At 41.6% G+C, this 26,533-nt stretch overlaps 1 protein-coding gene across 6 annotated transcripts in view; it reads left to right on the forward strand.

Moving 5' to 3' along the window:
- The window catches only part of SPECC1L (sperm antigen with calponin homology and coiled-coil domains 1 like), a 156,956-nt gene that overhangs the window by 111,080 nt on the left and 19,343 nt on the right, over positions 1 to 26,533 (forward strand). For all 6 annotated transcript variants that reach the window (XM_077160176.1, XM_077160180.1, XM_077160177.1 and 3 more), the window contains 3 exons: positions 11,727 to 11,810; positions 13,567 to 13,723; positions 16,715 to 16,817. In XM_077160176.1, the coding sequence (XP_077016291.1) occupies positions 11,727 to 11,810; positions 13,567 to 13,723; positions 16,715 to 16,817 (344 nt within the window). The remainder of the gene's footprint in view (positions 1 to 11,726; positions 11,811 to 13,566; positions 13,724 to 16,714; positions 16,818 to 26,533) is intronic.

Raw genomic sequence — 26,533 nt, forward strand, 5'->3', positions numbered from 1 at the left:
CTTAATTTGCTTTGTTTTTCAGTTTGATCATTGTGGCGTGGAAAATTTTATTAAACTAAAATGTTGATTTCTGCTTCCTGTTATTTCCGTGTTCTGCTAACTTTGTTTTGCCTGTTAGTTTTTATGCATAATATGCCCTTCCCGTAAGGAGAATGCCAGCTGCTGGCAGTGTTCAGGTTCTGAAGGATGCTTGCCCTCAGGCTCTGTGCACAGAGGCGCTGTCGCTGCACGATGAGAAAGATGCAGTGGCTCGGGGCTATGCATTTCTGTCTGCAGCAGGAAAATCCCCCCATCTGTCCGCCTCCCCATCTGCCCACTGCCCTCCCTCCAAAATAGTGTGTGATTGTAACCGATTGTTCTCCATTCATTTAGACAATGTATGTGAAATAAAAGATGTCCTATCCTTAAGAAGTGTTACATACCATAGCTTTTGACATCATGTATCTAAAAAAAACATTTTTTTTTAACTACAGGAGTTGTAAGTGTACAGAAAAATCGTGTCGAAAATACAGTTACCATATTACCACCCCATACTACGGACACTTCGCATTAGTGTGGCACCTTTGTTACAGTTGATGAAACAATATTATTATAATTGTGCTGTTAGCTATATATAATCAGTAGTTTACGTTATAGTTTACTGTTTACATTGTACAGTTCTCTGTTTGATTTTTTTATATTTTTATTCTGGAAACATGTATATAATCTAAAATTTCCGTTTTAACCGCACCAAATGATATAATTCAGTGTTGTGCTAGTGTCACCACCACCCATTACCAAAACCTTCCCATCCCTCCAAACAACTTAGCATTAACTTTCTGTTCCCTGCTCCACTCCAGCCCCTTGTAACCTGTGTTCTTGTCTCTCACTCTGTGAGTTTGCTTTTACTGCTTATTTCATATCCTTCAGTATTTGTCCTTTTGTGCCTGGCTGTGATGTCCACAGGATTCATCCATGTTGTCGGATGTATCAAAACCTCGTTCCTTTTTACAGCTGAGTAGTACTCCATTGTGTGTGTACCACCTTTTCTTTGTCCATGTGCTATGATGCACACCTGGGTAGCTTCCATCGTTTGGTAACTGGAACAGTGCTGCTGTGAACAGCTGTGTGCAGCTGTCCGTTCATGTGCCTGCTTTCAGTTCTTTGGTGTACATACCAAGAACTGGGATTGCTAGATCATATGGCAATTCTATACTTAACTTTCCAAGGCACATCCAAGCTGTTTTTCACAGAGCCTCCACCATTTTACATTCTCATGAATAATGGGCAAGTATTCCTATTTCTCCACATCTTCTCCAGCTTCTGTTTTCTGTTGGTTTTATTTGTTTGTTTGTTTGTTTTAATAGTTACCCTTCTAGTCATTATGAAATGGTATCTCATTGTAATTTTGATTTGCATTCCCCTAATGGCTAATGATGTAGAGCATCTTTTCATGTGTTTATTGGCCATTTGTATATCTTCTTTGGAGAAATGTCTACTTGGGTCTTTAGCCCATTTTTAAATTGAGTTGTTTGTCTTTTTGTTGATTAGTTATAGATTCCTTTATGTGTTCTGAATATTAAACCCTTATTGGATATGTGATTCCAAATATTTTGTCCTATTCTATAGGCTATCTTTTTATTTCATGGTAAGTCCTTTGAGACACAAAAGTTTTTAATTTTGACGAGGTCCCATTTTTCTATTTTTTTCTTTTGTTGTTTGTGTTTGGGATGTAAAGTCTAAGAAATCATTGCCTAACAAAAGATCCTGAGAATATTTCTCTGTTTTCTTCTTGGACTTTCATAGTTTTTGTTATTATATTTAGGTCTGTGATTTTTTTTTTTTTTTTTTTTTGTATGCTGTATGGTGGGGGTCACATTTCATTCTTTTTCCATGTGAGTATCCCATTATTACAGCACCATTTTTTGTTTCTTTGGTTTTTGTTTCTTTTGTTTTCCTTGTTTGTTTGTCTTTTGGGGAAGTGCATGAGCCACATATCGAACCCAGGTCTCCCGCATGGCAGCTTTGATCCACTTTGAGTTAATATTGATATATGGTGTGAGATAGGGGTCTACCCTTATTCTTTTGCATATGGCTATCCATTTGTTGAAAAGGTTATTCTTCCCCCATTGGATAAACTTGGTACCCTTGAAAACCTTTCTGATTTTGTCAGAAATCAGCTGGTCATAGATATGAGGGTTTATTTCTGAACTCTCAATGCAATGCCCTTGTTCTATATGTCTGTCCTTGGCTAGTACTGTGCTGTTTTGATTACTATAGCTTTGTAATAAGTTTTAAAATCAGAAAGCCTGAGCCCTCCAACTCTGTTCCTCTTTTTCAGGTAACTTTTGGCTATTTGGGGTTGGAATCTGTAAATCACTTTGGATAGAATTGACATCTTAATAATATTTAATGTTTAATAGTAACAGTATTCCAATCTGTAAACACAGAATGCAGTTCCATTTATTTAGATTTTCTTTTATTTCTTTTAGCAGTGTTTTATAGTTGTGTTTTTTTTTGGCTTTTTTTTTATTAACGGAAAAAAAAAGAAATTAATACAACATTTAGAAATCATACCATTCTACATATGCACTCAGTAATTCTTAACATCATCACATAGATGCATGATCATCGTTTCTTAGTACATTTGCATCGGTTTAGAAGAACTAGCAACACAACAGAAAAAGATATAAAATGTTAATATAGAGAAAAGAAATAAAAGTAGTAATAATAGTAAAAAAAAAAAAAAACCCTATAGCTCAGATGCAGCTTCATTCAGTGTTTTAACATGATTACTTTACAATTAGGTGTTATTGTGCTGTCCATTTTTGAGTTTTTGTATCTAGTCCTGTTGCACAGTCTGTATCCCTTCAGCTCCAATTACCCATTATCTTACCCTGTTTCTAACTCCTGCTGGTCTCTGTTACCAATGACATATTCCAAGTTTATTCTCGAATGTCGGTTCACATCAGTGGGACCATACAGTATTTGTCCTTTAGTTTTTGGCTAGACTCACTCAGCATAATGTTCTCTAGGTCCATCCATGTTATTACATGCTTCATAAGTTTATTCTGTCTTAAAGCTGCATAATATTCCATCGTATGTATATACCACAGTTTGTTTAGCCATTCTTCTGTTGATGGACATTTTGGCTGTTTCCATCTCTTTGCAATTGTAAATAATTCTGCTATAAACATTGGTGTGCAAATGTCCGTTTGTGTCTTTGCCCTTAAGTCCTTTGAGTAGATACCTAGCAATGGTATTGCTGGGTCATATGGCAATTCTATATTCAGCTTTTTGAGGAACTGCCAAACTGCCTTCCACAGTGGTTGCACTATTTGACATTCCCACCAACAGTGGATAAGTGTGCCTCTTTCTCCGCATCCTCTCCAGCACTTGTCATTTTCTGTTTTGTTGATAATGGCCATTCTGGTGGGTGTGAGATGATATCTCATTGTGGTTTTGATTTGCATTTCTCTAATGGCCGGGGACATTGAGCATCTCTTCATGTGCCTCTTGGCCATCCGTATTTCCTCTTCTGAGAGGTGTCTGTTCAAGTCTTTTTCCCATTTTGTAATTGGGTTGGCTGTCTTTTTGTTGTTGAGTTGAACAATCTCTTTATAAATTCTGGATACTAGACCTTTATCTGATATGTCATTTCCAAATATTATCTCCCATTGTGTAGGCTGTCTTTCTACTTTCTTGATGAAGTTCTTTGGTGCACAAAAGTGTTTAATTTTGAGGAGCTCCCATTTATTTATTTCTTTCTTCAGTGCTCTTGTTTTGGGTTTAAGGTCCATAAAACCGCCTCCAGTTGTAAGATTCATAAGATATCTCCCTACATTTTCCTCTAACTGTTTTATGGTCTTAGACCTAATGTTTAGATCTTTGATCCATTTTGAGTTAACTTTTGTATAAGGTGTGAGATACGGGTCTTCTTTCATTCTTTTACATATGGATATCCAGTTCTCTAGGCACCATTTATTGAAGAGACTGTTCTGTCCCAGGTGAGTTGGCTTGACTGCCTTATCAAAGATCAAATGTCCATAGATGAGAGGGTCTATATCTGAGCATTCTATTTGATTCCATTGGTCAATATATCTATCTTTATGCCAATACCATGCTGTTTTGACCACTTTGGCTTCATAATATGCCTTAAAGTCCGTCATCACGAGACCTCCAGCTTCATTTTTTTTCCTCAAGATGTTTTTAGCAATTCGGGGCACCCTGCCCTTCCAGATAAATTTGCTTATTGGTTTTTCTAATTCTGAAAAATAAGTTGTTGGGATTTTGATTGGTATTGCGTTGAATCTGTAGATCAGTTTAGGTAGGATTGACATCTTAATTATATTTAGTCTTCCAATCCATGAACACGGTATGCCCTTCCATCTATTTAGGTCTTCTGTGATTTCTTTTAACAGTTTTTTGTAGTTTTCTTTATATAGGTTTTTTGTCTCTTTGGTTAAATTTATTCCTAGGTATTTTATTCTTTTAGTTGTGATTGTAAATGGGATTCGTTTCTTGATTTCCCCCTCAGCTTGTTCATTACTAGTGTATAGAAAAGCTACAGATTTTTGAATGTTGATCTTGTAGCCTGCTACTTTGCTGTACTCATTATTAGCTCCAGTAATTTTGTTGTGGATTTTTCTGGGTTTTCTACGTATAGTATCATATCGTCTGCAAACAGTGATAGTTTTACTTCTTCCTTCCCAATTTTGATGCCTTGTATTTCTTTTTCTTGTCTAATTGCTTTGGCTAGAACTTCCAACACAATGTTGAATAATAGTGGTGATAGTGGACATCCTTGTCTTGTTCCTGATCTTAGGGGGAAAGTTTTCAATTTTTCCCCATTGAGGATGATATTAGCTGTGGGTTTTTCATATATTCCCTCTATCATATTTAGGAAGTTCCCTTGTATTCCTATCTTTTGAAGTGTTTTCAACCTGAAAGGATGTTGAATCTTGTCAAATGCCTTCTCTGCATCAATTGAGATGATCATGTGATTTTTCTGCTTTGATTTGTTGATGTGGTGTATTTCATTAATTGATTTTCTTATGTTGAACCATTCTTGCATACCTGGGATGAATCCTACTTGGTCATGATGTATAATTCTTTTAATGTGTTGTTGGATATGATTTGCTAGAATTTTATTGAGGATTTTTGCATCTATATTCATTAGAGAGATTGGTCTGTAGTTTTCTTTTTTTGTAATATCTTTGCCTGGTTTTGGTATGAGGGTGATGTTGGCTTCATAGAATGAATTAGGTAGTTTTCCCTCCACTTCGATTATTTTGAAGAGTTTGAGGAGAGTTGGTACTAATTCTTTCTGGAATGTTTGATAGAATTCACATGTGAAGCCGTCTGGTCCTGGGCTTTTCTTTTTAGGGAGCTTTTGAATGACTAATTCAATCTCTTTACTTGTGATTGGTTTGTTGAGTTCATCTATTTCTTCTTGAGTCAAAGTTGGTTGTTCATGTCTTTCCAGGAACCCGTCCATTTCATCTAAATTGTTGTATTTATTAGCGTAAAGTTGTTCATAGTATCCTGTTATTACCTCCTTTATTTCTGTGAGGTCAGTAGTTATGTCTCCTCTTCCATTTCTGATCTTATTTATTTGCATCCTCTCTCTTCTTCTTTTTGTCAATCTTGATAAGGGCCCATCAATCTTACTGATTTTCTCATAGAACCAACTTCTGGTCTTATTAATTTTCTCTATTGTTTTTATGTTTTCAATTTCATTTATTTCTGCTCTAATCTTTGTTATTTCTTTCCTTTTGCTTGCTTTGGGATTAGTTTGCTGTTCTTTCTCCAGTTCTTCCAAGTGGACAGTTAATTCCTGCATTTTTGCCTTTTCTTCTTTTCTGATAAAGGCATTTAGGGCAATAAATTTCCCTCTTAGCACTGCCTTTGCTGCATCCCATAAGTTTTGATATGTTGTGTTTTCATTTTCATTCGCCTCTAGGTATTTACTAATTTCTCTTGCAATTTCTTTTTTGACCCACTTGTTGTTTAAGAGTGTGTTGTTGAGCCTCCACATATTTGTGAATTTTCTGGCACTCTGCCTATTATTGATTTCCAACTTCATTCCTTTATGATCCGAGAAAGTGTTGTGTATGATTTCAGTCTGTTTAAATTTGTTAAGACTTGCTTTGTGACCCAGCATATGGTCTGTCTTTGAGAATGATCCGTGAGCACTTGAAAAAAAGGTGTATCCTGCTGTTGTGGGATGTAATGTCCTATAAATGTCTGTTAAGTCTAGCTCCTTTATAGTAATATTCAGATTCTCTATTTCTTTATTGATCCTCTGTCTAGATGTTCTGTCCATTGATGAGAGTGGTGAATTGAAGTCTCCAACTATTATGGTATATGTGTCTATTTCCCTTTTCAGTGTTTGCAGTGTATTCCTCACGTATTTTGGGGCATTCTGCTTCGGTGCGTAAATATTTATGATTGTTATGTCTTCTTGTTTAATTGTTCCTTTTATTAGTATATAGTGTCCTTCTTTGTCTCTTTTAACTGTTTTACATTTGAAGTCTAATTTGTTGGATATTAGTATAGCCACTCCTGCTATTTTCTGGTTGTTATTTGCATGAAATATCTTTTCCCAACCTTTCACTTTCAACCTATGTTTATCTTTGGGTCTAAGATGTGTTTCCTGTAGACAGCATATAGAAGGATCCTGTTTTTTAATTCATTCTGCCAGTCTATGTCTTTTGATTGGGGAATTCAGTCCGTTAACATTTAGAGTTATTACTGTTTGGATAATATTTTCCTCTACCATTTTGCCTTTTGTATTATATATGTCATATCTGATTTTCCTTCTTTCTACACTCTTCTCCATGACTCTCTCTTCTGTCTTTTTGTATCTGACTCTAGTGCTCCCTTTAGTATTTCTTGCAGAGCTGGTCTCTTGGTCACAAATTCTCTCAGTGACTTTTTGTCTGAGAATGTTTTAATTTCTCCCTCATTTTTGAAGGACAATTTTGCTGGATATAGGAGTTTTGGTTGACAGTTTTTCTCTTTTAGTAACTTAAATATATCATCCCAATGTCTTCTAGCTTCCATGGTTTCTGCTGAGAAATCTAACATAGTCTTATTGGGTTTCCCTTGTATGTGATGGATTGCTTCTCTCTCGCTGCTTTCAAGATCCTCTCTTTCTCTTTGACCTCTGACATTCTAACTAGTATGTGTCTTGGGGAATGCCTATTTGGGTCTAATCTCTTTGGGGTGCGCTGCACTTCTTGGATCTGTAATTTTAGGTCTTTCATAAGAGTTGGGAAATTTTCAGTGATAATTTCTTCCATTAGTTTTTCTCCTCCTTTTCCCTTCTCTTCTCCTTCTGGGACACCCACAACACGTATATTTGTGCGATTCACATTGTCCTTGAGTTCCCTGATACCCTGTTCAAATTTTTCCATTCTTTTCCGGGTAGTTTCTGTTTCTTTTTGGAATTCAGATGTTCCATCCTCCAAATCACTAATTCTATCTTCTGTCTCTTTAAATCTATCATTGTAGGTATCCATTGTTTTTTCCATCTTTTCTACTTTATCCTTCACTTCCATAAGCTCTGTTATTTGTTTTTTCAGTTTTTCTATTTCTTCTTTTTGATCAGCCCATGTCTTCTTCATGTCCTCCCTCAATTTATCGATTTCGTTTTTGAAGAGGTTTTCCATTTCTGTTCATATATTCAGCATTAGTTGTCTCAGCTCCTGTGTCTCATTTGAACTATTGGTTTGTTCCTTTGACTGGGCCATATTTTCAATTTTCTGAGCGTGATCCGTTATCTTCTGCTGGCATCTGGGCATTTAGTCAGATTTCCCTGGGTGTTGGACCCCACAGGTTGAAAGATTTTTCTGTGAAATCTCTGGGTTCTGTTTTTCTTATCCTGCCCAGTAGGTGGCGCTCGTGGCACACGTTTGTCTACGGGTTCCACCGTGAAAGTTGCTGTGGGTCCTTTAACTCTGGAAAACTCTCGCCGTAGGGGAGGTTCGGCAGCCGAAGCGTCTTGGAAGAGTGCCAGCCGGCCCGGGGGTCCGAACGCGGGGAGGGTCGCCGGCCGCTGCAGCACGGGAGAGCACTCGACCGAATTTCCTAGTCAACCCGGGGCGCCAAGCTTGGCAGGAGGGCGCCAGCTGTCGCAGCCCGGGAGAGTGCACTGTTCCCAGCCGGACCGGGGAGTCACGTGGTGGGGGCGCCAGCCACCGCGGCCCAAGGGGACCGTCTGCCCAATTCTGCCAGCTGGCCTGGGCAGGAGGAAGGGAGGGACTCCGGCCGCTTGCCGTCCCGCTCGGGAAAGCCCGTGCCCCTCGGTGATCTCACCGGAGCTGGTTCTCCCAGACAGTCAGCCGTTCCAGGATGGGGTACGCCGTCCCTTTGATCTCCGTCGTGGCTCCGGGAGCTGCTCTGTATTGTCTCCACTCCCCCAGTAGCTGTTCTGGAGGAGGAGAGGTGAGGGTGGCAAGGCTGTCGAGGCCGGTGGCAGAGGAGCCGGTGAAGGTGGAAGAGGGCACGGTGGTGGTTGGATTGCCGCCGGAGCAGGAGGGGGAAGAGGGGAGAGGAGGGCGGGCGGGCCGGCTGCTGCGGGGCGTGGGCACCGCGCGCCGGGCCAGCGGACAAAGAGTGGAGAGCTTTATAGTTTTTTATATATATAAGTCCTTTATATCCTTGGTTAACCTTATTTCTAGATATTTGACTCTTCATTAATATTGTAAATGGAAATTTTTCTTGATTTCCTCCTCAAGATTACTCAGTATTAATGTTTAGAAACACTACTGTTTTTTTTTCCATGTTGATTTTTGTACCCTGCCACTTCACTGAATTCATTTATTAGCTCTAGTAGCTTTATTGTGAATTTTTCAGTATTTATCTATATACTGCATCATGTCATCTCCATATAGGGAAACTTTTACCTCTTCTTTTCCAGTTTGTTTTTAATTTCTTTCTTTTGTCTGATTTCTGTAGCTAGGATTTTCATTACATTGCTGAAAAACAGTGGTGACAGTGGGCATCCTTGTCTTGTTCCTGATTTTAGAAGGAAAGCTTTCAGTCTTTCATCGTTAAGTAGAGTATTAACAGAGGGTCTTTCAAATATATGCTATATCATGGATTTTCCCTCTATTCCTAGTTTTTTTAAGCATTTTTTATCAAGAAGGAGTGCTGGATTTTGTCAAATGCCTTTTCTGCATCAACTGAGATGATCATGTCAGTTTTTTCCCTTCTGCTAATGTGTGGTGTGTTATGTAAATTGATTTTGTCATGTTGAGCCACCCTCGGTCATTGCATATAATTTTTTTAATGTGCTGTTAGATTTGGTTTGCTAGTATTTTGTTAAGGACTTTTTGCATATATATATTTTTTAAGGGCTGTTGGTCTGTAGTTTTCTTTTCTCGTGGTGTCTTTGTCTGGCTTTTGGCATTAGAGTAATGTTGGCCTCATAGACTGAGTTACGAAGTGTTCTCTCGTCATGTCTTTGGGAGAGTTTGTGCAGGAATGGTGTTGATTGTTGGAATGTTTGGTGAAATCTGCCAGTGAAGTCATCTGGTCCTGGGCTTTGCTTTGTTGGGAAGTGTTTGATGACTGATTCAATCTCTTGTTATCGGTCTGTTGAGATCTTGTATTTCTTCTTGAGTCAGTGTAGGGAGTTTGTGTATTTCTAAGAATTTCTCCGTTTCATGTAGGCTGTCTAGTTGGTTGCTATACAGTTGTTGATAGTATCATGGTATTTTTTTTCCATTTTTTTAATTAATTTTTTAATTTTTAAAAAATATAACAAACACATTCTTAACATATGATCATTCAGTTCTACATATATAGTCAGTTGTGGGGTAGCTGATGGCTGGTTAGCTGATGGCTGGGGGTAAGCGGCCGTACTGAGTCAGTCACACAGACACAAAGCACACAGCACGTGACTCAGGAGACAACCCTCAGGGGAAAATGGAAGGCGTCTGCTTTATTCAGGAAGTGCACAGGCTTATATAGGCTGGGAAGCATGCAGGGACACGTGCCGGGCTGGGATTGGTGGTCGTTGTTGCTAGGCTGGAGGGCAGATTACCGGGATTGGTCACCATTGTTGCTAGGGCGGAGGGCAGATTTCAGGTTAGCCATTTTGTGTCGCCTTGCATCAGCCACGGCAGCCATGTTAGCGATGTTTTATGGCTTCTCCAACAATAGCGATATTTTATGGCTTCTCCAACAGTCAGTAATTTATAATATCACGTAGTTGCATATTCATCATCATGATCATTTCTTAGAACATTTGCATCAATTCAGAAAAAGAAATAAAAAGAAAACAGAAAAAAATCCATACATACCATACCCCTTACCCCTCTCTTTCATTGATCACTGGCATTTCAATCTACTAAATTTATTTTAACATTTATTCCCCCTATTATTTATTTTTATTCCGTATGTTTTACTCGTCTGTTGAGTATCGTGGTATTTTGAGTGGGCGTAATGTTTTCATTGTTGGTTCTTAAAAAAAATGGTGCCTGTTGGATGAGTAGATGGTGAAGCTTACTTTCCCCATTGAAATATGCTTGTGTTGTGGACATATTCTTGGACAGTTGGGCTCCTGTCTTCATTAGCTTCAAGGACTGGTGTTTCCCTCCAGCTCAGCCCATCCGTGAAACACCAGGCACCAGCCAGGCAGAGCACACCTAGTTCATCCTGGTACTAACTTCCGCGTGTCCTGGCCTGAGGGCAGCCTATCACAGGAAGCACGGAGTCTGCAGGGTCCCCACATGGTCAGCGCTTGGAGGCTGGAGGCTGAAGGCTGGAGAGCAGGCCCCCAAGAAGTGATGTTCAGGCTGAGACCTGGAGGGTGATCAAGTTAGCCAGGCTAAGGCAAGACTGGAGGAGAATGAGGTGTGGTGGAGGGGAGGGCACGGCCTGGGAGCACAAAAACTCTCCCAGGACAGCTTGTGTTTAGGGAGCAGGAGGGGAGTGGAACAAGGTGAGGCTGGTGCGAAGGTAGAGGCAGTGTCTGGTTGTCCCTTCCCTGAGTGCTCAGGGAAGCGCTCAGGCGCATCCTTGTTCTTCCGGGACTGAAGTGCACCTGCCAGGTCATGAAGATGCTCAGCCATCATGTCTTCTCTTTAGAGCCCCCTTTCCTGCTCTCCTCTCTGTTTTCCACATATCCCAGGTCATAGGCACAAGAGGGTTTCATTAAGTGTCCTTGTACCTTTGTTCTTACTGTCGCCTTGCTGGACAGCCATTCCTTCCTGCTCTCTTCACCTCTCTGGTTCTCAAGGCCACCTTTCCTCTTGGAATATAGCCAGGGAGACTTTGCCCAGCACTGCCATGCTGACCAGCTTCTGCCTCTGTGGCTTCATGGTACCGGTTTTATTATTGTATCTACCCTCTCCTGACCTGTCTCTGGTGGTGTATATGTGTGGCTTCCTACTACTTATGAGCACGTAAGGACGAGGCTTTTATCAGTTTTCATTTTAGACCTAGGGGAAGCAGGGGAACTTTGAAACATCGTTAAATTGCATCAGAGATGAGTGGCAATGAGTGAACTGGTAGCATCCCTCCATATAGGGTTTCTCATTCGCAGAAACAAAAGGCCTATGTCCCTTGTCTGCGGGTGGGGTTTTGGTAAATACAGTCTCTCAGGAATTGTTGCACCCTGGATTGTGAAGAAGGATGAGCCTCAAGAGTTTGAGGATTGAAGCTCACCTTCCTCCTGTGTTGCTACCTTTAAGTTCAACATCAGAGTTCTTTATTGTGCTTCTTTCCACTTTGTGCAGAACATCTATTAAGAACACCTTCAGCCAGCAGGCCCGCCTCTCTGCCAAGAGTCCCTGCCATGGAAAGTGCCAAGACTCTTTCAGGTAATGACTTTTATCTGAAATGTCCTTTGAAAAGACTCTTCCAGAAGTTTTCATAATGGTATTGTGTATTTTCTCTTTGGACTTACTTAACTAGCTTCTTTAGCTCTTTGAGTTGATTATTTTCTCTCTGAATTTGCCCTACTATATTTTCAAAATTTTTATATAGAAATCAGATTCCACTGCTCTGATTTAAGAAGAGATAACAAAAACCAGGTAACTCCATTCATTGAGCAAATATTTATTTTAGGTGCCTGCAATGTGTAAGATAATATGCTGTAAACACAGCTTCATAGAAAACTGACCTAGTCATGAAAGATAAGAATATTTATTTATCCCAAGGTATGTCATGACTGATTTTGAAGAGTTATTTCAGAGCACACCAAAATTCTCTGGAAGCCAAAATTTTCAAATAATGAGAACACTATCCTATAATTAAAAACCTGATAGGCTTACCTTGTTTGTCTTCCGGTGCTAACTCTTCAGTTTATCAGTAGTTCATTTTCTTTTCCCTTATTCAGTACATTATCTCCATGGCCTTTTCTTACCCTTCATAGCTCAATTAGAAACTGGACCGAAAAGGAGAGCCCTGCAATCCTGCCTCAGTATAGTCCATGCCCCACTTCTCCGTTTAAACGTGGTATATCCCAGCGAGGTCTTTCAGTCAGAGAAAGGTCCATGATCAGCTCACAGCACCCTCCCAAAGCCCACATACCAAAGCCTTTTCCTATGTATTTTTTCTGTAGCAGCATTCTTGAGACTCTTTTGCAATCTTTTTTCTTCTATTTTATATAAAATTCTAAGAGGTTTTATCATCTAACTCCTGAGAAAACTATTTAAAAGAAACTACTGATTTGAGACATTAAGAGCTCTGACAATGCAAGGAAGAAAACAAGGATAATTATAAAATTAGACCAGCAGTCATACAGGGACATCATTCTAGATCCATTTAATGAGGGAAGGCGTTTTAGAGCCATTTCATAGAGGAAAGTCATACCCTGCTTGTGGTGGCCCTAAAATCATCAGGAGCATTTTAACAAATAAAAGAGGGACAGTTTCAGTAATTGGGGAAAGAAAATCACTGATGGGTAGCACTGATTGGTTAACACTAGCACAGGGTCGGAGCACTGCTAAGCCTCTTGCCCGTGTGGCGTCTCCGAGGGAGGGCGAACCGAGGTCAGGAACTTGCTCTCAGGCCTCCCTGCCCCTGCACACAGCCCGGTCAGGGGTGCTTGGTGTGGCCTCCCCAGGGAAGTGCTTTCCCTGTGGCTCTGTTAGCAGAGGCTGACGTGGCACCTCCACCGCCAGCCCTCGGGGACCGAATCAGGTCTTTCAAGCGGGACTGCGTTTCGGGATCACCCTTTCTGTTGCTCTGTCCCATGAGTACACCTTCTGGTCTTCTGACTGTCACTCTGGCCCAGAAGTAAGCGGAGCCCTGTCCTAGGGCCCCTCTCTCTGTCCCTTTAACAATGTTTTTGGCTAAGCTCAGAAGGGTGGTTGTGTTGATTTAATGGTGGGTGTTGGGCCGGAGAGCGGTTGTCAGCTGTCACACCAGGTAGCCCTTGCTCCTCACTGTGATTTGTGAGCACATGAGCGTTGGGTGCCCTGAGCACCGTACAGCTGAGTACCCACAGTCCTTGCCCTCAGGAATGTAGGGTCCAGCGCACGAGCTTCTGGAAACTTGAGAAGAAAGCATCTCAAGGACTGTGCCCAAAGTGGTTTTGCCCTAACGTGCCTGTTGCCCGTTTGTCACCATCAGTGTCCCGGCGAAGCAGTGAAGAGCTGAAGCGGGACATGTCCGCCTCCGAAGGCACGTCGCCAGCCTCTCTCATGACCATAGGAACCACGTCACCGCAGCTCTCCCTGTCCTCGTCCCCCACAGCCTCCGTCACCCCCACCGCCCGAAGCCGGATAAGGTACAGGACAGCTGCTGTCCCTGAAGTCCCCGTGCCGTTCCCGGCCTCCGGAGGGGCAGTGGTCAGCTGGTTTTAAAATTGGGGCTTCCAGGCACTGACTCCTCCTTCCTTGTGTGTCTGTTTACTGATCTCCTCTTCTGTGCTCCAAATTGGATAAGATGTTGCAGGAAACGCTAAGAGTAAAAGAGACAGTTCCTTTACCCTAGTTGTTTTGTCGTTGCTGCTGTTTGTTCTAACTAGAGACTAGTTGCACACAAGCAAGCGTGAGATATGAATCCTGGGCTGTGGGGGGTGGCGAGGGAGGGCTTCCTGGAGGAGGCGGCATTGAGCGGGCCTTGAGGTTGTGTTCCAGTAGAGGTGGGCAGTGTCCTGGCCTGGCCAGTCGCTCTGGTGAATGCATGGTGGGGGGCAGGCTGCCAAGGAGACGAGGGCCAGGCAGGGAGATTCCCCCAGCCTTGCGGAACAAGGAGGAGGTGTGGACCCCCTTAAAGCCCAGCTGAGGAATGTGGTCTGATGTGGGAGAAGGTGTAAAGTAGGGTAAATGAATTGGGGTGAGAGGATGATTCAAGGATTATCCTGTCCTGTATGTAACCAGCTAGGGGGGAATTACACCACTTCTGGGTCAAAGTCATCAGGTTCTAAAAGTGGCGAAGGTTCTAGAAGGGGGAGGTTGGACTTGGAGACTGCTCAGAGGGACAGATGATTAATTTTGTTAACAGATTTGCATGAAAGAATAGGAGTGGATGGGGCTAGTTGTTTAGCCTGGGAGACTCAGACCATGATGCTGCATTCATCATTGACAAATAGTTCATGAAAACCTCAGTGTGTTTTTTCTTCTTGTTTCTCAGTGCAGAAGCAACTTGGGGCCAAGAGGTAGCAGGATAAAAATTGATACCAGAAACTTAGCCATGCATTATTTCTAGGGATGAGGAGGGACTGTTGAAGGAGGGTTAGGCATGGGCTTCAGAAATTTAGCCATTTATTGATTTATAGGTTCAAGGTAAAAATGAAATAGTTGGCTTCAAACTCAGATCCTGTGCTTATTTGTAAAGCCTTGCCTCTGCGGGGACCAGCCTCTTAAAGCAGTGGTGTCCCTGCACGGGAAGCACAGCCGAGGAGCAAGAGGGAGTGCGGGGGTGGGGGTCTGGCCTGGCCTGGCCCGCGAGAAGCCCCTGCCCTTGCCTGATGGGGAGAGGCACTGAGGGGGGTGGGGTCTCCGCCTCTTCCTGACTACCCCTCAAGAGTGTGGTGTCCTCCACAGCATTCGACATCTGCTGCCCTTGGTGCCCTGTCTTCCAGGAAAGGCCTTTTAAAGTGGGACATTAGCGATGGAGGCCATCCCTTGGGGCTCTTTTCTGTAGCTTCTCATTGTGTCCATGAAATGCACTCTCCTTTGATATTTCTTAAGCTGTTTCTGTAACAAAGTGAACCTGCAGTAGCCAGAGTAAACTATCCTATTTATTGTGATAATTTCCTTGACCTTGAGCATGGCAGACTTTGGGGGGCTTGCTGTTGTATGTTCACGTGCATGTACATAGCTTAGCTTAATCTTCGTTCTCTTTCCCTATATTCCGTTTGACTTTTAAGCAAACTTCTTTGAACTGTAAGCAGCCCTTCTGTTTAGACTCCCTTTAAACCAAAGCAGCAATGAGGACCACATTTCTTCATACAGCAGTCTAACTGCCTGTTGAGATAAATAGAGTATTTTGCTTTCAGCTCTCAGATAAATAAAAATGGGTGCTATTTCAGACCACCTCTCACATTTAGTACTTCCATTCTAAATGTGTCCTCTTCGGTTCCTTAACATGCTCAGAAGGGTGACTACAGGCAAGTGTGGTGATGGGATCCTAAGGCACTCAAAACCTGACAACCTCTAGGACGTTATCTGAGCTCTGAGTGCCTGGGGCATGGGGCTAGGGTCTTGGCGTCACATTTCTGTAGTCACCACTGAGGGACAGACCGAGTTCTAAAAGCATGCTGCTTGTCGAGGAGCGGGTTGGAGCAAAGTGCTCCCCTTCTCTGGGGGTTCTTTAGTGCTTTGCTTCCGGAGCCACTCCCACAGGGAGGGACCGTTGTGGTTATGTGCCCCCTGCCCCATCGCCAGGGGTGAGCAGATAAATTTCTTTGGATTTGGTGTCTTTTCTCTGACAGGATGTTTGTTCTGCCTATGGAGCAGTTAGCAGCGCCATAAATACCAAACATAGAATCTTTAAAAAAGTAAGCTAAGTATAGCCATCAATTTTTTTTTAAGCTTCTAAGTGTGTCTACCCTAAGGTAAACTCTGAGGTTCCCTGTGGGTCCGGGGGCCTGTTTCGTGCCCCATTGATTGCCCCCGACACCCCCCGCATAGCACAGCAGGGCTTCCTGAGGAGGATTCAGCGAGTGAGCGCATTTACGGAAAAGGCCCATTGTCTGTGCAAGGTGGAATTCTCACTCGACGAAGAGTGTACACACAGCTGAGACATGTGATGGACGTCACCAATGTCATCTCCTCTTATACCTTGTCTGCTCCCCCAGCGATCAGCTCGTTGAGGACAGGCCTTATAATCCCATTCTTATAATCCTGATGAAATGATTTAAGGATATAAAAGATGATGGCAACAAAAATGAGTAAGATGAAGCCAAAGCATAATAATTTTTGGAGGGTAAGATACTGAATGAAAGGCAGCTGTGACAAGTTTGTCCCCCTTTGGAACACATCGGGATGCGTTCCATTCATTGTGAGCACACGCTGTCCTGAGTCTGTCACTTCCTGTGTGCAATGATTGGTTCGTGGGCCCCAGCATGAAAAATTGATCGTTATAATTAAATGAATGAAAAGAAAAGTCTTGCTGTTAGATGGTCTTTATATGTGTCTTTACCCTGTTCACAAATGGAAACCAGTAACGTTCTCTGCCCTCTGCTGGATTTCTGGCTTATTCTTGTGCTCAAATAAAAACTACTTCAGAAAAAAGATATTTCAGCTTTGCCTTCTTAATTTTCATTTCTCAGGGAAGAAAGGAAGGATCCTCTCTCAGCATTGGCAAGAGAATATGGAGGATCAAAGAGGAATGCTTTGCTGAAGTGGTGTCAGAAGAAAACAGAAGGCTATCAGGTAACCATATGTTTTTTTGTCCGCATGAGCAATTGTCAAGCCAAGTCTTGGAGTGCCATTGCTCCCAGTGGAATGAGGGTCCTGTGCTGAACTGGGGGCACGTTCTCAGAGCCCAGCTTGGATTCGGGTGGGATAATTCTGTCTTTCCAGGACAGTTAGTCTGCAGTGCTTTTCCTCAGCTTTCGCAGCACTGTCTTGTTTAAGTCCAGGTTAAATGCTTTCAGTCAGGTCTCTTCTGGACTTAGAATAAAAGTGTATTTACTCTACTTAAAATTCATCATTTGAGTTATTATGTTTACAGTTCTCTTGTGACGAAGTGTTTTTCCTTCCCTGTTGTGCTAACGTCTTTCCTTCCTTCCTTCCTTCCTTCCTTCCTTCCTTCCTTCCTTCCTTCCTTCCTTCCTTCCTTCCTTCCTCCCTCCCTCCCTCCCTCCCTCCCTCCCTCCCTCCCTCCCTCCCTCCCTCCCTCCTTCCCTCCTTCCCTCCCTTCTCTTTCTCTCTCTCTCCTTTCTCTTTCTTTCTTCTTTTACTCAAAGTGATGCTAAATACGGCATTTGGGCAGGAGGTTCTAATTCCATACAAAATGAAAACCTCTAAAATGTTTCCATTGGACAGTGGCTCCCTGTGTCTCCCATAGGGTTCTAGTTGACGCTCCTCCCAGCCTGCATGCCAGCCAGTGCTCCGGTTGCAGTTTCGCACTTTGCTGCCACTGCTTTGGCTGCAGCGCAGGAAGGGAATTAGGGCTCACTATGGTGGTCTCGGCACGTCAGCCCTCTTCTTACCATAGTGGCCCAGGGAACTAGCTACCACATCTGCAGACAGCTCCTGTGAACAGAGGTCCCTGACTGGTGGAGAAGCAGACTGAGAAGGGCGTGGTGAGCAGGTCTCTTTTGGTCAGGCAGTGATCTCCAAGCAGTGATTCTCGGCGCATTTAGAGTAGAGCCAGGTGTATTGCTGTGGACTTTGTAATTCTAAGAAAGTGTGAATTCTCAGCGAGAATTTATTAATATCTACATCTCTCCAACTTCCATTAGATTTAACCAACGATATTTGAGACTTATATACTGAAAACTATAAAACATTGTTAAATAAGATAAAAGAAGAGCTGAATGAATGGAGAGATGTCCCTTGTTTGTAGACTGGAAGGCTTGATAAGATGGCAATTCAGCCCAAATTGGTCTACAGATTCAACTAAATCTCTGTCAAAATCCCACATGGCTTTTGTGCAGAACTTTATATGCTGACCCTGATTTTCTTATGAAAATGCGTACGGTCAAGAATAGTAAAACAATTTTGAAAAAGAACGAAGTTGGAGTATTCCCACTGCCTGATTTAAAAACTTGCCAAACACTGCACTAATCAAGACAGCATGGTATTGGCGTAAGGGTAGACATACAAATCAGTGGGATAAAACTGAGAGTCCAGGGGAAAAAAACCTCACCTTACAGTCAAGTGATTTACAACAGGAGTGCCAGGCCAGTCCAGTGAGGTAAGAGTAGTGTTTCCAGCAAATGGATGTCCCTGTGCAAAAGAATGAAGTTGGATCCCTGTCTCACAGCATCTGCAGTAATTAACTCTCAAAGCAGATCAAAGACCTAAGCATAGAACTAAAACCATAAAACTCTTAGAAGGAAACAAAGGTAAAAATCTTTGTGATCTTGGTTTAGGTATTGGGTTTTTTTAGCTATGACACCAAAAGCCCTGCAACCAAAGAGAAAATAGAAAAAAGTCCATTTAAAAATGGGCAAAGGATTTGAACAGATATTTCTCTGCAAGAAATACCTAAATACCATAAGCTCATGAAAAGATGCTCAACATCATTAGTCATTAGGGAAATGCAAATCCAAACACAGTGAAATACCATATCAAACATAAGATGACTATACTAAAAAGAGAGAAAAGAAAACCAAAAGGAAAAACAAAAAGTAAAAATCCATGGACAGTAAGTATTGGCAAGGATATCGAGAAAATGGAGCTCTCATACAAACAGTCACGGTACCATTTTGGTGTTCCTCAAAAAGTTCAATATAAAATTACTGTTTGCTCTAGCAGTTTCACTCTTAGTTGTATAAATGAGAGAGTTGAAAACATATCGAAACCCAGAACTAGCACCGCCCTTCCTGATGGAAGGCTGAAAGCTTTCTCCCGCACAAACACCTGGACCCAGATGTCCACAGCCTTGTTAGTCATGATAGCTCCAAAGTGGAAGCAACCCCCCACACACACACACGTGCAGAGACCACCCAGGAGTGTCAGCTGGTGACCTCAACTTTTATTTACTTGGTGCGTACAATGTAGGAGGAAACATTAAGCATAACAGGGTGGGTAACCGTACTTAGAGGGAAGGACTTCAGACACAGGACAGTCTTGTGTCATAAGCCCATTTTCCCCCTTCCTTACTGCCCATGAACTCTTCTGTAATAATAGATATGGATGGATTTTTTGTTTGTTTAACTTTTTCTTCCTAGAAGACAGACCATCTGTTCTCCATGTCCTTTAAAAGTAGACAGGATGCTGGTTCTTTTTTACTTCAAGGCCTATGAGTTAAAATTGGGCCGTCTCAAATGCATAATGTGTCAGCAGCCATAGAGGATGTGCCAGAGCTGTTTGCCATGTGGCTGTAACAAGTGCGAATGAGCATAGCTGGCACTGTGGGTCCGTGCTTTGGTCTCTGACGACGCACGGTCTGCAGAAAAGGGCAGGTTGTGACACTCAGAGCACAAGCCATTACGTGACACTTAGCACAGACTCCCTTTTCAGGCCCCAGAGGCAGCATCAGTGCTTGAAGCTGTGCACGCTTCATGGCGGACAAGCTGTCTAATCAACGGAGATGGGTTCCTAATACCCACATCATCTCCCTCTAACTCCCCTAAGAGTCATCCTAGAACTATTGTACTGATCACCATAATCTCGTTAACCATCCATTAGAGCCCTTTTATCTCACAAATACATTTTTCTCTTTTAAATGATGCCCTGCCACTTATTGTTCCCTGAAGTTTTAGAACACTAGGATATTAGTTGAAAGGGTCTTGACATTCTGATTTACTGCCAGGTTTATAGATGTGGGGCTGAGGCCATCTCCCCCCCCACACACAACCTCCCCATCCCCCCAAAGATAAACACCTGCTCTGTGCCACACTGCGAGGCCATGCAGTCCAGAAACCCCTTTCACCACAATCGCTTTAAGGATTGAGCCTCCACTGCTTTCTTTTTTTTAAATCAATGCCTCAGTTGATACACAATTATGTTTTTAGATTTAAACCTTATGTAAATATGTAATTAATCCGTGCTTAAGTGTTTGTAGTAAAAGTGGCAATCCACTAAGCTGTCCCGTCCTCTCTGCCATTCCTGCCTCCTGAGGTACCCAGTTCCCCTTCTGTTAGCTCTCTCTTTAGGGACTGACAATACAAGATGACTTTTTGCTGTTATTATCAGATCATAGAGAAAATAATTTAGACTTTCACTAAACTTCTCATTGGTTCTCAATTTCGATTTTACAGCTCCTCTTGTACCATTGTTTTCTTGTTCTGGAAAACCTAATTGAATATATTCGAGGAGCTTCTAAAGGTTAATTTAAGAGTGTTATCTGGGATGGATAAACTTCATTGTTTGAGGATAAAATGCCAGACCTAGAAATGGATTGGTCAAATCCGAAGAATAATGAAATCACTTAATCTAGTGCACAGTGGTTTTAATAAAAGAACAAGAGAATTTAGTCCTGCCTGAGGTAATGTAATCTCAAGTAAGCATTAAGGATGTGCAGTATTATTGAGGGATGTGCTCATCAGTGCTTGGACCAAAGAAGAAGGGACAGACATTTAGTGGGGATCAGTGCAGTTAGGGGAATCGATGGACTCGAATGGTTTAGGAGTGTTGTTTTGTGTGCTATACCTTATGTGCTTTCTAGCACTTTTTCCCCCAATGTAGAAGTTAATTCATCACATAAATATTAAACAATGTGACAGGTTGTGTCCTGGATGTGAAAGTGGAAATCAGGAAAGAAAAAGGTAGTTGCCTGTTCTCAGGAAACTTGTGGGCTGATCATTAAAATACGCATTAGTCATTAAATTCATATGGCCTTCTGTTTATGGTTATGGTAAAATATGAGACCAAACCCCTTCTGAGAACTACTGTTAAACGCTGATTAAAATACCAAAAGACAAAAGAAAAAGAAATCTCTGTGAAGGCATTGGGAACTAACCAAGACTAACCAAGCAGGATCTGAAGAACTGAAATTGCAGAAAGAAAACACATTGAGTTGAGCCCCATCTTTACTCCTGCTTTGGGGGCAAATGCCACTTCCTGGCCTGGGGCAGAGGCCAGGCAGATAGCAGTGGTCCAGAGTCTGCTTCAGGATCACTGAGTAAGGAGGCCAGAGTGTGATTTCTGTGTATGCTCTGGCTGCTAGTCCCTTCTCAGAGACGCCATTTGCAATGCTGCCTCCCATCCTGCGGTTCTCTTTTCACTTTGTTGGTGATGCCCTGTGAAGCACAAAACATTTTGCTTTGGATGCAGTCCATTTCCTCTCTTTTTCGTTTTGTTGCTTGTGCTTTTGGAATTATATCTGAGAATGCTTTGACCAGCCTGAGGTCATGAAAACTCACTCCCCATGTTTTCTTCTAAGAGTTTTATGGTTTTAACAAGAGTTAAAAGTAAAAAGCATTTACGTCTGTGAATCATTTCAAGTTCATTTTGACATATGGTGATGGAAGGGCCCAGCTTCGTTCTCTTGTCAAAGAGACTGCTCTTTCCCATTGATTGGGAAGGTCTTGAAGGTAGTAAGGCAGCCACGGAGATGTGTGGGGCCAAGCCTTCCAGAGAGTGGGCCAAGCCAAGGGGCAGGTCAGGGACCAGTGAGGAGGGTGGGCTGAGGTGAGCGAGAAGCTGCGTGCATAACCCTCATGTACCAGGTGTTGTGGGTCATAAACCATTGTGGGATTCGGGCCTTTACATCCTCCACACTTTTTATTACAGCCTTTCTAGTGGGTGTGGAGTGCCATCTCCTTGTGGTTTTAATTTGCATTTCCTTAGTAACCAAGGATGTTGAACTTTTTTTCTTGTGCTTATTTGCCGTTGTATGTCTTCTTTGATGAAAGAGCTATTCAAATCTTTTGCCCATTTTTAAATTGAACTGCTTGTTTCTATTATTGAGTTGTAAGATTATACAAGTCCTTTATCAGATAGATGCTTTGCAGAGATTTTCTCCCTGTCTCTGGCTTGTCATCCTATTCTTTTAAAGACAAGAGTTTTTATTTTTTATGAAGCCCAGATTATAATTTTTTTTGTAATGGCTTGTCCTTTAGTGTCATGAGTACATGAGGTTCATGTACTCATGAGGTTCATTGGCTCATGCCCACAGCAGCAGAACTAGGTACATTCACCTGACCAAGTTGGCAACTGAATCTGACTACCACATATATCATTATACATTCATCTTCAAGAAACAAGGCTATTGAAACACAGCTCTACAGTTCAGGTACTTCCCTCCAGCCACTCCAATACCCCATAAACTAAAAGGGTTATCTGTATAATGCATAAGAATAACCTCCAGGATAACCTCTCAACTCTGTTTGAAATTTCTCAGTCACTGACACTTTATTTTGTCTCAATTTTCTCTTCCCCCTTTTGGTCAAGAAGATTTTTGCAATCCCTTGATGCCAGGTTCCGGCTCATCCCTGGTATTTCTCTCCCACATCACCAGGGAGGTTTACACCCCTGGGAGTCATGTCCCACTAAGTGAGGGGACAGTGAGTTCACCTGCTGAGTTGGCTTAGGGAGAGGCCACATCTGAGCAACAAAAGAAATTCTCTGGGGTGACTCTTCGGCATAATCATAAGTAGGCTCAGCGTCTCCTTTGCAGGTATAAGTTTTATAGGTGCGAACCCCAAGATCGAGGCCTTGGCCTATTGATTTGGTTGTCCCCACTGCTTGCTAGAATATCAGAAATTCTCCAAATGGGAAAGTTGAATATTTCCTCCTTTCTCCCCATTCACCCAAGGGGACTTTGCAAAGACTTCACTGTCCAAATCTCTCTAGGGTTTAACATTGATTGATTTTGGGTGTTAAACCAACTTAGCATTCCTGCGGCAAATTCCCCTTGGTCATAATGTATTTTTTCCCCTTTATTATTGGATTCGGTTTGCTAAAATTATGTTTAGAATGTTTGCATCTATGTTAATGAGGATTATTCATCTGTAGTTTTCTTTGTTTATAAAATCTCCCAGGTTTTGAAAGGAGAAATTTAGAGGTTCATTGTTTTATTATGATGGGGATAACATTTCATTCTTTTTCAATTTAATTTTGCCTTATTGCAGCACCATTTGTTGAATTTTTGTTTGATTTTTCATTTGTTTGTTTGCTTGCTTGTTTGTTTGGGAAGTGCATGGGCCACAAATCGAACCCAGGTCTTCTACATGGCAGGTGAGAATTCTACCACTGAACTACCCTCGCACCCCCCTTGAAAAGAGAAATTGAGAAGCAACTTTTTATCTCTTTTCCCTGTTATCATTTATCAGGATTGTTGTATCCTTGTATGAATACATGGTTTTCTTCCTCTGAATACTTGCTGCAGGCTATGACAGCGGTTAGGAAAAAATGACAGATTTCTGATATTTTAGTTACTTTCAAAACTGATGAGATTTAAGATTATATTCTTTTTTAGTGGTCTTTGCATGTATATTAACTGCTGCTAAGGGGGAAACTGATTTGGGGGAGATGTGTGCTGATCAAGTCACACCTCTTGGGCTTTCTTAGCCCTTTTATGGGGTTATAATCGAAATAAAGTTAAAACCATGGGAAAAAAACCTACCAGGATTTTGTGTGTCAGGGCAGTGCTCACTTCTTGGGGTGAGTTGGGTAGAATCCCCCTTCTTTAGTTTTCTGGAGCAGTTTATGTAGAATCAGTATTATTTCTGCCTTAAATATTTGGTAGAATTCCATGGTGAACCGTCTGGGCCTAGAGTTTTTTAAAACTGGGGGCATTTTTACACAAATACAATTTCTTTAATAGATGCAGAGCTATTTGGGTTACCTATTTCTTCTTGAGTGAGCATTGGTCACTTGTGTCTTTTATGGAATGTATCTACTTCATCAAAGTTGTTGAATTTATTGGCATAAAGTTTTCAAAAAAATTCCCTTATTGTGCTTTTATTGTATGTAGACTCTGTAGTGTTGTTTCCCTTCTCAATCCTGATATTGAGTATTTGTGTATTCTTTTTTTTCCTTTTCCTGATTAGTCTGGATAGAGGTTTATCAAATGGGTTTATTTCTCAAAAGAAACAGCTTTTGGTTTTATTTTCTCTATAGAGTCTTTCTGTTTTTCTATTTTTATTATTGTGATAACATATATAATAACATAAAATGTGCCATTTCAGCCATTTTTAATCGTTCAACTCAGTGGCATTGATTACTTTTAAATGTTGTGCTACAATCACCACCTTCTATTACTAAAACTTTTCATTACCTAAAATAGAAACTCTTTACCCTTTAAACATTAACAGCCCATTCTCTGCTCACCCCCCACCCCCGACACACACGTACACCAACCACTGGTAACTTCTAAAATACTTTCTTTCTCTCCGAATTTGCATTTGAGATACTTCATGTAAGTGAAGTCATACAGTATTACTTCGTTGATTTCTGTTCTGATGTTTATTATTTCCTTTCTTCTGCTTCCTTTGGGTTTCATCTGATCTTCCTTTGCTAGTTTGTTATGGTGGAAGTTGTGGTCATTGATTTGAAACTTTTTTTTTCTACCATGGACATTCATTGCTATGAATTTTCCCTCAGAACCTACTGCAGCATCCCACAAATTTACATATGTTGTGTTTTCTTTCCTATTCAGTGTAAGATACTTTCTAATTCTCATTTGATTTCTTCTTTGGCCTGTGGATTATCCAGAAGTGTGTTGTTTGATTTTCAGTCATTCAAGGATTTTTCAGAGGCCTTTCTGTTCTTCCTGCCAACTTCAATTCCATCATGGTCAGAGAACGTGTTTTCTTTGACTTGAATCCTTTTAAGTTTATTGAACCTTTTTTTATGGCCTAGAATGTGTTCTCTCTTGGTAAGGTTCTGTAATGCGTAGCTGAAAAGAATGTTTTTCTGCTCTTGTTGGAGAAAACTTCTATAAATATCTGTTATCCTGTTGGTTGAGAATGTTGTTACCATCTTCTGTATCTTTGTTTTCTGTCTACTTATTCTGTCAAGTGTCAAGAGCGGGGTATTGAAATCTCTGACTATAGCTGTGGATTTGTCTATTTCTCCTTGAAGTTCTATTGGGTTTTGCTTTGTGGATTTTGAAGAGCTGTTATTCTGCGCATAAATGTTTAGGGTTATGTCCTCTTGAGAAATCTACCTGTTTGTCGTCACGAAATGACCATCTTTATCCTTGATACTTTCTGCTCTGAAATCGACTTGACCTGATATTAATATAGCCACTCTAGCTTTCTTTTTATTACATTTACCTTGGTTTATCTTACTCTGAGGTGTTTCCCATAGGTGGCATATAGTTAGGTCTTACAGTGTTTTTAGGTTATTTTCCCAGTGATTTACTCTAGGGATTGTAACAGATATCGTATCACAGTTTACTTTGGCTTTTCTGATCTAATTGGGTAAAACATAAAAAACAAAACAAAAAATAAAATAAAACAACTTTGCTCCAGTATCACTCCATTTCCTCCTTCTCCTTTCTGCTATTATTGTTAAAAACATGATCTATTATTGTTATAGTAAACTTGACAGTACAGTGTTATAATTATTCCTTTATACAACTTTATGGGGGGTTTTTTGTGATTATTAAAAGCAGAAAGATGGGCAGTGTGACGATGGCTCAGTGGCAGAATTCCTTCCTGCCTTGCTGGAGACCCGGGTTCAGTTCCTGCCCATGTGAGAAAAAAAAAGCAGAAAGATGACACAGCTTTAGGCAAGAGCTCCACAGCCTCCAGCTACTCTTACTTGGAGTTTTAGAGTTTCTTTATGAATAATGCTTCTTAATTTGTTGTTTGCCTTTGGTTGCTTTGATAATGTGTCCAGTTTTACAGTTTTTCAGAGAGAGCATTTGTCACCCTCCTCATGTTCCCTAGCCAGACGTTTCCTTAGCATGCTTCCTTTTGGCGGTTCTTTTATTTATTTATTTTTAACTTTCCAGATCCTCCTTCAACTAAGCGAGACAAAGAAGCATTTATTCTTTATTCTCCCAGAATTGTGTGTCCCCATGGATAGAAGAGAGTCACTGGAGTAAGAACCAATGGGCAGATAAAAATAGCTCAGTCCTTCACAGCTTCCTTTGTAATAATAGACGGTCTGTAGACAACCAGGAGAAAAGGAAGTTCTCTTAATAAACTGCATCAAGTGGCCAGTCTGATGTGCCTGGGTACTGTGACTGGCCCTGCCTTTGGCCCCTGCACAAACCTGGACGCTCCCGGGCACGCAAGGCCGTCTTTGTAAAGCAGCTTTCCTGGGGTGAAGGTGTCGGCCAGGAAGCTCAGGCCTGCTGGAAGAGGCCAGGGCCCAGAGAGGCCCACGTTCACACCCAGCCCCACACCTGCGCGTCTGTCCACAGCTGGAGGGGGAGGCTGTGCCACACACTCCCACGCGTGCACTTGTGCTTCCTTCCTAAGGGGCGTCAGTCTCAGCAGACCATTGCAGAAAGCCTCTTTTCCCTATGTTCCTTCTCCTTCTCTCCTTTCTACCTTCCCAGCATCCTCTCTTCACGGGGA

The sequence above is a fragment of the Tamandua tetradactyla genome, chromosome 5 (assembly GCF_023851605.1).
Source record: "Tamandua tetradactyla isolate mTamTet1 chromosome 5, mTamTet1.pri, whole genome shotgun sequence".
Taxonomy (NCBI): Eukaryota; Metazoa; Chordata; class Mammalia; order Pilosa; family Myrmecophagidae; genus Tamandua; species Tamandua tetradactyla.